General features: G+C 36.9%; 5 protein-coding genes across 5 annotated transcripts in view; 3 read left to right on the forward strand and 2 right to left on the reverse strand.

The window, feature by feature from the left end:
- The window catches only part of RHIMIDRAFT_285405 (putative nik-1 protein (Os-1p protein)), a gene marked incomplete at both ends in the record, with an annotated part of 6,198 nt that extends 6,047 nt beyond the window's left edge, over window positions 1-151 (reverse strand). Inside the window, one exon of the mRNA XM_023613277.1 lies at window positions 5-151. Within this exon, the coding sequence (XP_023464712.1) occupies window positions 5-151 (147 nt within the window). The remainder of the gene's footprint in view (window positions 1-4) is intronic.
- Window positions 152-4,296: 4,145 nt separating this feature from the next.
- RHIMIDRAFT_258685 (uncharacterized protein) lies at window positions 4,297-5,245 on the reverse strand. Its single transcript, XM_023611352.1, has 2 exons — window positions 4,819-5,245; window positions 4,297-4,754 (listed from the first exon to the last, which is right to left on the reverse strand). The coding sequence occupies exons 1-2, from the start codon at window positions 4,972-4,974 to the stop codon at window positions 4,410-4,412; spliced, it is 501 nt and encodes a 166-aa protein (XP_023464713.1). The 5' UTR covers window positions 4,975-5,245; the 3' UTR covers window positions 4,297-4,409.
- Window positions 5,246-7,222: 1,977 nt separating this feature from the next.
- Window positions 7,223-8,017, forward strand: RHIMIDRAFT_28683 (uncharacterized protein). Its single transcript, XM_023613417.1, has 3 exons — window positions 7,223-7,285; window positions 7,342-7,445; window positions 7,495-8,017. The coding sequence occupies exons 1-3, from the start codon at window positions 7,240-7,242 to the stop codon at window positions 7,897-7,899; spliced, it is 555 nt and encodes a 184-aa protein (XP_023464714.1). The 5' UTR covers window positions 7,223-7,239; the 3' UTR covers window positions 7,900-8,017.
- Window positions 8,018-8,944: 927 nt separating this feature from the next.
- On the forward strand, window positions 8,945-9,352 carry RHIMIDRAFT_194869 (uncharacterized protein; the record flags this gene model as incomplete). The annotated part of the gene is made up of 1 exon (XM_023606019.1): window positions 8,945-9,352. A coding segment is annotated over one exon (408 nt), but the record flags the coding sequence as incomplete, so codon positions are not given.
- Window positions 9,353-9,459: 107 nt separating this feature from the next.
- On the forward strand, window positions 9,460-10,495 carry RHIMIDRAFT_293200 (uncharacterized protein). Its single transcript, XM_023613965.1, has 2 exons — window positions 9,460-9,721; window positions 10,033-10,495. Exons 1-2 carry the CDS (start codon window positions 9,583-9,585, stop codon window positions 10,224-10,226), a joined length of 333 nt encoding a protein of 110 aa, XP_023464716.1. The 5' UTR covers window positions 9,460-9,582; the 3' UTR covers window positions 10,227-10,495.
- Window positions 10,496-10,860: the final 365 nt, after the last annotated feature.

Raw genomic sequence — 10,860 nt, forward strand, 5'->3', positions numbered from 1 at the left:
TTACCTGGTCGACCATGGTATTGATTGTATTTTTTAAATCCAACATTTCACCCTTCACTTCTACCTTGACCTTCTTTGTGAGATCACCACGAGCAACAGCTTTTGAGACATGTGCAATATCACGAACTTGGTTTGTGAGATTATCGGCCATGGTATTGACATTGTCTGTGAGTTCTTTCCAAATACCATTTATGCCTGCAACTTTGGCTTGTACGCCTAGTTTTCCTTCTGTGCCTACTTCATGAGCAACACGAGTGACTTCAGAAGCAAATAAGTTAAGGTGGTTGACTAGAACATGTTTGTTTAGAAATGTGGGAATCCTGTGTGTATACATATTCATATATATATATATATATATGTACCCATGAGATTAAATGTATTCTTCAACATCAATGTTTCTCCTCGAACAGGTACAGTCATTGCTTTACTAAGATCACCTCGTGCAATAGCAGTAGATACATCAGCAATATCTCTAACTTGTTCCAAGTGATTTCTGGTCATGCTATTCAAGTTTAGAATGAATTCACGCCAAACGCCCTGTATCGAATCGTCACATTCAGCTTGAACGCCTAATTTGCCGTCAATAGCTGTCTCATAAGCTACTTTTAGTACATTGTTGGTAAAGAGTTGAAGCTGCTCTGCCATGGAGTTGATGGCATCATTGAGTGGATGAGTATGTAAATGGCAATGAATGCGTTGATCTAACTGACCCTGAGTGATAGCTAATGCGACATTGACTGCTTGTTGAACACAGTGTTGACAATGGTTGGGCTCTATATGATGGTTTCAACATATGTGTGTGTGTGTTTGTATATATGTATTTAATAAATTACCAGGCACTATGTGTGTATTTACAGTATATTTATTAATATTATGATTATGAACATTATGGTCATGCTTGATGTCTATTGTGTCCTGGTATCTTTTTATATCTTTTTCCAATCTTAATTGACGTGAGGCTATGCTTTTTATTGTGTTTAATAAGGTATCATCTGTATGATTATGATCTTGCTCGATTGCTAATAGACAATCACTATAATTTCCCTTATCAATGCTGACGAGTAGTCTCTCTATGTCTTTTAAATCCATTTCTGCTGAAAGGCAAACCTTTTTATTCTTTGAAAAGTCTTGTTTTGTAGATCGTTTCATTCACACAAGAACATCCACTTTTCACTCAATTTTTAAAAAAAAAAGCTTCGAAAGAACAAAATGGAACTCTGAGGGAGAAAAATGGAAGAGAAAAAGGATGGAAAAGGCAAAACCAAAACCAAAAGACGACGATTTGCGGGGAATAAAAGTGTAGGACAATGCTTGATTGGTTCATTTGCTCACGATTTGACCTTGCTTACTATTATTTTATAAAACAGTTGATAAATCGGTGGTCTCGATGTTTGTGTGACATGTTACACCAAGTTGATCCCTCTTTGTTTGTCAAGGATTATTGTCTTCATAGCAATGGATCTTACTATGCGAGTTAGTTTGATCGATAAACTCCGAAAGATACTATACCAGACATGGTAATTATAAAGCCTATTATTTAAGGGGATAAGGTCATGAGCTAGGGAGTACAAGCACAAATTAAAAACAATATGCCATGTCGGCAATGACAGAGGCAGTAAACCCAATTTCCAAAAAAAGCCATGAGCATATCTGTGAAATTTATAAAGCGACTTTATACATAATATGATATTTTGCACCAAAAAGATAATGTATTAGTTCTCGTAGCGGCTGACCATTTTTACAGCCGCTGTAATGTCGTTAATGATCAAAGATCTTCTACATACATCACTTGCACAATGTGTCATCGTACGATTGACTATGAACCATTTGCTACGCAGAATGATGGACCAAAGAATGTTGAGATCAGGATATTTGAAAAGGTTCTAAATACATTAGCCACTGCCAAGCAGTTGAGAATTCAAGTTTGTCGCAGCGCAGAGATCGATCCCATATGATATGAAAAAGACCCAAGCATCACCTTTAAAAAAAACACACACACAAACAAATTTTCATTGAGATGCATCGGGGGCTACACCCTGGAGTAAGTTGGGTGATAGTCCTATAATTGCTGCCGGGGCGGATGCTTTAGAAATTTGAAACTTTATATAAAGCAACACTCTATGAAGTTTTGCAGGACTGGTGCAACCTGATGATGGAAAAACGCCCAATTTAATAACATGTATGCACAGGGATGCACCTCCCGTGTCTGTCCGCAGACGGAAAAGCTATCAACATGGGACTTTAGACCTTTTTTATTGGTTTTCATTGCATAAACAAATCACACAAAAGCTATTTATGTTTACAAAGTAAACATGGAGTGTACCCTTTGTTTTAGAGGACATAGGTCTTTATGATAGCATATATCGTCTATACACAAGACAAAATAGTGTTAGCAGCGAAAATAAAATGATAGTAAAGTTAAATAAATGAGTTTATCTTGGTCGAAAGATCTCGGGCCTGTTATTGTTGTTGTATGCCATATGAAGAAAGGCGTTGCGAATGTTGATGCTTACCATATGATCACGATTCCATAGAATATTACAAGCTTGGTATTTGAATACTGAGTGAATTTTGTGTTCATAATCATCTAGCTGGTTAATAGTTGAACGAGTTTGATAATGAGGACAAATATGGTTTGTAAAGTACTCATCTACCATCACCACATATTTTGGGCCATGTACATCATTTCTTTGGAGAGTTTGCTTATGTTGTTTGATGCGTTGAAGGGAGCGGTTCGAAACAATTTGCTTGGAGCAGACATATTGTCACGAAGGTTACTGAAACGAGCAGCGTCAAATGCCACTATCACTAGCCTTGTTTTTTCATCTTGCTTGTCACTGGGCGACAATGGCCTCCACTTCTCCGGATTACGTTGAGAGATTTCAGGGGAACTCCCTGGCCTGTACTTGTAGCTACCAGATAACAGACGCTTATGCGTTTCATTGAGTGCTTTTTGTTTCTTTCTGTAACTTCGAAATTGGAGCTTTCTTTGGATAATTGTGTAGTAAGCACTCATGCCAGCAAAGTTTCGAAATATATTGTAGGGATTCACTGAATTGCAAGGCCACTAGCCTTTGTTGATGATATTTTAACAATGAGAGTGCGTGCAGCTTGATGGGTTCTGTCGTACTTGGCTCTCTTGATGTTGGCGGACTTGTAACCAGTCATCTGGTAATATTCTGAGGTAGAAGTCCTGCGAATTCTATGTCTTTGTCTCTGTTCACTTTTAGAAATACCATCACCATCAGAAGCCATAAAGGTCTCACGCACACCAGGACTAACATTCCATACAACTGCTGTTTCAGATCAATCTCTCTAGCAACATCAGCAGGAGTCAAAGGTTTTACACCAGCACCAGCAGGTCGATCACAGATGAACTCTAGAGCGACACCATCAGAGCGAATGGTGCCAGTAAAGCCTTTTCTGCCATTATTTTCGGCAAGCTGGTAGACGTCTTAGAAACCAAATCTCTTCATGCTGAAGAGTCTGCAGCATAAAGCGTTCATACTGTCGCCGAGCCTTGTTGCTTACACAATTCGTGTGTCCCTGATCATCCTGCTTAAGCCTGTTAAATTGACTGTTATAAATTGCATCCGGAGACTGTGGATTGGAAGCAGGTTAAAAAGACGGGAGCCACGAGGATTGGTATACTTAAGTGGTTGAAATTGACGATTGACTATGAGAGTTCTTGTACGAGTCACAAATTCGTCAATTGCAACCTTTTCTTCCTGAAGTAGAGCATTTGTTTTGTTTGCCTGAGTTGGATCGCATGCTCTGCTACGCCGCTGGGCGGTATTTTGAAACGTACGGTTGGCAGATGGTTTAGCCAGGCCCTTAGAATCTGTTGCTTCTCTAATATGTCATTCTAGAGTTTGTTGAAATCTCCTGGGAAGCCTCCTGGAATCAACCAGTGGTTGAATTTCACTTCCTGAAGTTATTATATGTGTGTTATATTAGAGAAAAAAAAAAAAAAAGAAATGTCTTAAAATGGTGACCACTACACGCATGAGGGAATTCACGAGAAGGCTACTGCTACAGGCGCTTCCTCGTGGCGCTACCTATGCTGTCATTACTAAGTTTCACACTACCAAAGTCGCTACCTAACCTAAGGCTATCCATTGATATAAAATACGAATTTATCATAATTACACTTGAATGATCTTTATTCTTTGTTGATCAAATTGACAACCGAGTTGAGGTGCCAATAGTGGCACACTTGTTGAGCCCTTTTTGTACAAAAATGAATGTTTAATCTCAGACAAGAGTAGTAAAGGCTTAGTTAAACAGGATTGATTAGCTGATCTGTTTAAAGGGAAATTTTTTTATTTAAAATAAGCTTGTATATTACACATATAAGTATGTATACGATTGATCTTGTTGTTATTTACATAAAGAGAAGTTGACATGTATTATGAATCCCAAGGTCTCCAACTCTTTCTTCTTTCTTCAGACAATCTCTTTTCTTCATCACAATTTTGGACATATTCTGCTGCAAGTGCTAGTATATCAATCGGTCTCATTTGAGGAGGTATTTGTGAATAAAGAGTGGTTGGCGTTGATGCTATAGATGAGGTTACACTGGATTGACTGCTGTTGCTGCTATTGCTGGTACTACTAGTACTGCTATTATTACCACTTGTTGTAGGTGTTGCTTGATAGTGTTCTTTAGAATAATTGGATGACCAATGAAAGAAATATTCTTTCTCTTGAGCCTTCTTACGATTTAATTTGGCTCGTCTATTTTGAAACCAAACCTTATTTGATAAAGAAAAAAGTCATTATTATAAAGTTTTTGGCTTTACATTCTTTGTATATTACCTGAACTTCACGGTTTGTCATGTTTAATTCTCTTGCTGTCATTTCTCTTAATTGATAGTTAGGTGTCTTTATACGTTCAAATATGCTTGTTAACACTTCAAGTTGACTTGGTGTAATTCTTTTTCTTTTAGGTCGATTGTTTGCTATATGAATCATAATATGATTAATCATTCAAACAGGTAATGACTATCTTTTACCTTCATGGGACTTAATCTTTAGCTTTTGTTGATTGGAATAACCCATATGTTTTTTGTGTATATATAAAAAAAAAAGATAAAAGAAGAAAGAAAGGATAAATGAAATTAATGATTTTTTAATAATAAAGACAAATAAGGGTCGGATCCATCTTTCCGAAAATCAAGTGTATAAATATATATATAACACTTTCTATTTACATGCACTTTTTATTATTATTGTAATAATAATACTATCTGATAAGTACTCTTTTTTGCTTATTCTGTGATCTACTCCCTCTCTCTTTACTCTATTCTTTTTATTATCATTTAATTAATCGGAACGGGACTACCTTATTTGTGCATATTCGCACTTGTTCTCACTGTTTTTATAAAATCCTGAAGATAACATATTTATAGGGTCATTGTTTATATCTTTATCTTTTTTTGGTATTAGAATAATAGTGCATATACAAATAACTTTCATTATAAATTTTGCATACATAACTAATTCTGCTTTTTAAGGATATTTTTGTTTCAAAAGTCGTGGATGATTTTGACAGATGAGTCTAGTTTGTTAAACATTGTATACACTCAGATCCTATATATATAACTACAATAATAAAGAATGACCTTTCTTTCTTCAATTTAATTTGTATAGATGCGTTATTTCAAGAAAAGCTTATTTTTCACTTCTCTTTATGAAATCAATCTGTTTATAGTTTTATGCTTATTGTTTACTCTATTTAATGGAAAGTAAAATGTGAATGTTGCAGTTTAATTGGATCAACATTTTTATTTATTTCATATTACAAAAGAATACCCCCTGTTGGTATATTGTATGTATCCTGAACGTTCAACTTTAAGCATGAGCTTCTCGTCAGGTCTTTTTTGCGTACTCTGTAGAGATATACGCGTCTTTTAATATAGTCTACTTATATCACTTTATCTTGATAATAAGCTATAATCACTCTTCTTTCTCTCTTCTTCATCCTAGATTTGGATAGATTTGCTGCAACTCAATATACTGCGTTCATGAATCATTCGACGCTTCAGTACTATACTTTACATTTCACGTAATAAGTTATTCCCCAATATTTCGTGTAATGAGCTGTTTCATCAATGTTTCATCAAAAATTCTTGGCTTTCTTTACCTCTGCCTTTTGTCTCTCTCTTTTTTGCCCTTGTGTCTTGAGGGATTATTTATCCCTTGTTGCCCAAGCAATTTAATTTTTTTTATCCAATGGTGCACCTGCAAGAAAGTCCGTTCACTCCAGGTGTCACTGGGAACATTACACAAACACGGAATTTATTTTAAGTGAGCATAGAATGCCACAATTCAGGGACTGATGTAGTAAAGAATCCTTTAATAGCTAGAGCAATTTGAATCAATCATTCAAAAAATCCATCAACATTTAGCCATGTCCATAATTCACCTATGAGCGAGTAAATACGCGATACAAAAAACAAGTTCGTTATACATAGATGAGGTTACAGCAAATAAATCATGAGTTTTTTTTGTCCAAGGCAAAGAAGAATACGCTCAAGTCAAAAGGTATGACGCTTCCCTTTTTTGTTTCCTGGTGAACGCATAAGGGGTGCGAAATACATATGCTGGTTTCCCACATATGACACTACAACATTAGAAAAGTGGAGATATGAGAAAAGCATCTGCTAATAACAAAAACATTAAGAGCGCCTATATCTTATCAATTAAGAACACATCTGTCAAGTTTGTTCTCGGTCAAATGAACGATAGTAAAAACAAGTAAACTGCCACTTTTATATAGTTTACTCTTGTTTTCTTTCTCTTTCTTTTTTGCTTTTTCTATTTTTCTATTCAAAGAGGTTGGTTGTACTATAAATATCCAAGTGAAATGCGACAAGGAAAACCTTTCGTTTCGCGCAGTCCGCATCGACCACATATATCCACAAATGTACACGAACCACCCCATATTATGCGGATTATTTTGTGCAATGTTTCCTCGTCATGGAGTACACAGTTTATGTCCACTGCTCTTTATGCAACAGAAAGCGTACAAGCCATCTTTCATTCGATCATCTGAACTAAATGTATGTAAAACATATGGAAAAGGGTATCTACTCAATCAATTTCCCTTGTACAAGCACTCATTGTGTTGTAGAAAGAAAGTTGAGAGTGATGAAAGATGAAGGTTGGAAAAAGTATAAAAAGATGAGGTTATTTCGAGAATTTTGTAAAGTATCTTCATCAATTAAATCTATTCAAATGCGTTCTTCTCTCTTGGCTCTCGCTCTTGCTCTCGTTGCTTCCGGTATATAAATTAAAGCGTGTGGCCATTGTGATGTTGCTAACATAATAATTCACTAGCAAATGCTGCTTCCTTCAACAAGCGTGCTGTAACACCTGCTGTTCAAACCTGTGTTAAGGATTTGACTGCAGCTCAAAACCAACTCACAATTGTTGCTACTGCTGTAAGTCGAGCATAATATGTAATGATCCTATTTTATAACACTGTTCTAGGTCAATGGTTTCACCTCCTCATCTGGTTATGCAGGTGCCTTATCCGTTCACAGCAAGGAACAAGCCCTCGAAAACTTGATCAAGCAGGCCAACACTGACTGCTGTGCAGTCACCACAGTCGTTTCTACTGAAGATGCCAATGCTGTTCTTGCTGTCGTCCAAACGCTTGTCCCTGATATCGAAAATGCTCTCGGTGCCATTGTTACCAAGAAGTCTCAATTCGATGCTGTTCCTCTTGCCACTGGTATTGTCAAGAGCGACATCAAGAACCTTCAAGCCAAGGTCACTACCTTGGATAACTGTATCCTTGCTGTTACTCCCTCTGACTTCACTACTGTTGCTAATGAATACGTTGGTAGAATTAACACTGCCTTCTCCAAAGCTGATACCGCTTATGGTATCTAAATGAGCTATTATTCTTTAGTTCGTGATCCTATCCCTTAAATAATAAACTTTACAGTTGTCCCAGAACATGTACTTTTTTTTATTGTAAATGCTGCTCTCAAAGAACGTTCGAATTGCGTAGCAATATAACGGCTCCATATGAAGCCTCATGATCTTTTGTAGTGGTACGCTTTTAACTGCTGTATCGCTGATTCGCGGTGTTGCTTATTCACGCGTTTTGCCCTCGTCCGTGTTTGTGTTTACTGTATGTAAATATCGTGTTACTTTTTTTTGTTCCCATGAGCAAAATCTCTGTACTAATAGGTACTTTAAACACTACATGAACAAGCTTGCGCAACTGATGTGGTCATTTATGGCCATAAATGGCGGGGAATGCTACGTGCGCTCCGTTTTTACTAGAGACATAACCATTTTTGTATATGACTTTGGTTTACTTAATGAAGCTCCTCAATATTAAGCTTTATTGTTTAACTGGTTTGCATGATGAGCATATAACAGATTTAAAAGCTCAGCTAATGATATAAAAATAACAGACTTAACACACACTATCACTCTAACATCACATGAATTGACTGCTTTTTTAATGCTTTTTTTCCGAATCGAACATCGAGCCTGCGCGACAAACACTTGGTTCCTGAAAGTGCATGAGCTTTCTTTCCTTTCTTTTCGAATATAAACATTTCCCTTTTCTCATCGCATTAAGCGTTTCTTTTCTTTACTCATCGTATAAACATTTTGAACTAATTTGGTACGAATAATGTTTCTTTTGATTCGAATATGTCTGCTAACATTGTCGCTCATTAGAACAATGGAAAACAATACTTCTAGAACAACTATATGCTCCTCCTGTGTTGCGACATTGCCAGCAGATTCACGCTATCGCACCTGCCAAGCGTTTAGAGAAAGAGTTGCAACATCATGACGCAGACTTTGAGCTGAACAAGAAGAGCAGGAAGGCAGCCCAGTAAGACGTAGGGGAAGGCCTAGAGTAGAACCTTCTCAGATCATTCCTGCTGCTTATATCTCGCAGCTTTCTCGCCTTCGCCCTTTGAACCTTGGACGTATGGACAAGGAATGCTCACACTGCCACGCCTTGCACTGGATCGATGAAAGGCAAGAGACATCTTCGATGAGAAATCCCAGCTGGGAGTTATGCTGCAAGCAGGGATCAGTCCAGTTGCAACTCTTACCTGATCCATCTGAGTACTTGAAGGACTTGCTCGAATGTACGGACAGCCAAGGCCGTCACTTTAAGGACAACCTTTGTCAATATAACGCTGCCTTTGCATTTACCTCTTTGGAGTGCGACATTGTCTCAGCTGAGGAGCGTAATGCCAACAACAGCAGAGGTGGACTTAACGCATTCCAGATCCATGATGCTCTTTGCCACCTCCAGGGGACACTAATTCCTTATGATGGCAGCGAACCATCCTATGCTCAACTCTACATATATGATCCATCTTACGCTACACAAAAGAAGATCCGAAAGAAACGAAAATCTTAATTCCGAGATCATAACGGAGCTATCTACTATGCTTTCTCATCAGCCCTTTTTCACGTATATATCGCCATGCACATGAGATTCTAAGCAGAAACGAGAATACAAGTACGGACGGAGATTTGAGCAACAACGCCAATGACCACAATGAAAGCAACTCGCCTTACATTATCATCAGTCCTTCAATGAGAATGGGGTTAATCGAAGGGAGTGACAGACGTACTCATAACCTTCCCACAACGGAGGAAGTTGCTGTTGTCATACCAATTGAGTATAGCGATCGAAGCTTCAGAGATATTATACTTACCTTAAGAAGAAGAGATCGTAATGACAATTAAAAATATATTTCGTTCATGCAGCAAGTAATATACATTCCATTATAGCTATAGCATTATCACGCCATTTAATTACTTGATAGACAACAAAATCAAGCTTTGGTCTCTCTCTTACCAAGACGAGGTACTCCATTTTTGGAGAGAAGGTATGCTCAACATTGAGCCAAAGTTTGAAGATAAAGAAATGTATCAACAAGATGCAATTAATTTTTATTGGACTTTCAAAGCATATACATTATATAACAATTTGAAAACAAAAAGTTCTTACTAATATGTATATCTATTTCTAGTGCAAGTTAGAGGAAACCTTGGATACCATTAAGAAGATCCAAAGTTCTCATAAAGACAATAGAAAGAAGAGTAGGTATAATTCTGAAGAAACACCCAGATTGTTATCAGAAATCATCAATCCCAGCATTATCAAATTGACCGAAAATGACCATAAGAAAGGTATGACGGATTTGGGGCCATTTGATTCACCTGAACATGATTAAATATTAATCTGTTGACACTCCTAGTAGACATAATATAAAAATAAATTTGTTTTTCCTTATTCATTTATAACGAATTTAAATACGTCTATTGAAAGCTGAACTCCAAACGACCATTTTAAAGATTTCTTTCCTCATCCAAACACTTCTGGAAAAAGACATTGAATGCTTAATCCATCCTTCACAATCTTTTTTTGTTACTTTTCCAGCCGATTCACATATACGATCTGTAAGACGATCATCTACCGTCAATGGTGTTCTTCTAACACCAGCTTACTTTTGACCAAAATTTCTTGATTAGATTCAAGGAAGGAGAATATGGTGGCAAATATATGTATTTATGTTCTCGTTCTTCGATTAATGCTTTGATTACTTTTGGCTTGTGAATAGGTGCATTATTCATAGCAATATACTAGTCCTTTATATTATTTTTATCTAGTGTATTCATTACGTTGGTTAGGTAGGCCAAAAACTGCTCAGTTCTTGTTCTAGCTTTACCATTTATTTTTACTTCCTTACCATCTGCCTTTCTTTTTTTTTTTAGAAACTGATCCTGGTTTTTTAACTCCAATATTTATGATACCTTTCCAGTTGGTACAGTGCTCTTTGTAGGTGTGCCTTTTAATGAACGACCGTG

The sequence above is a fragment of the Rhizopus microsporus genome (assembly GCF_002708625.1).
Source record: "Rhizopus microsporus ATCC 52813 unplaced genomic scaffold scaffold_12, whole genome shotgun sequence".
In the NCBI taxonomy this organism is placed as follows: domain Eukaryota; kingdom Fungi; phylum Mucoromycota; class Mucoromycetes; order Mucorales; family Rhizopodaceae; genus Rhizopus; species Rhizopus microsporus.

What these genes read in the sequence shown, in the direction of transcription:
- RHIMIDRAFT_258685 (XM_023611352.1), bottom strand. Translation starts at nt 4,974, where the DNA reads ATGATTCATATAGCAAACAATCGACCTAAAAGAAAAAGAATTACACCA. An exon ending in TGACAAACCGTGAAGTTCAG is followed by an intron (nt 4,755 to 4,818) that starts GTAATATACAAA and finishes TTATCAAATAAG; the next exon opens with GTTTGGTTTCAAAATAGACG.
- RHIMIDRAFT_28683 (XM_023613417.1), top strand. Translation starts at nt 7,240, where the DNA reads ATGCGTTCTTCTCTCTTGGCTCTCGCTCTTGCTCTCGTTGCTTCCG. An exon ending in TCTTGCTCTCGTTGCTTCCG is followed by an intron (nt 7,286 to 7,341) that starts GTATATAAATTA and finishes ATAATTCACTAG; the next exon opens with CAAATGCTGCTTCCTTCAAC. An exon ending in TCACAATTGTTGCTACTGCT is followed by an intron (nt 7,446 to 7,494) that starts GTAAGTCGAGCA and finishes ACACTGTTCTAG; the next exon opens with GTCAATGGTTTCACCTCCTC.
- RHIMIDRAFT_293200 (XM_023613965.1), top strand. Translation starts at nt 9,583, where the DNA reads ATGAGAATGGGGTTAATCGAAGGGAGTGACAGACGTACTCATAACCTT. An exon ending in TACCTTAAGAAGAAGAGATC is followed by an intron (nt 9,722 to 10,032) that starts GTAATGACAATT and finishes AGTGCAAGTTAG; the next exon opens with AGGAAACCTTGGATACCATT.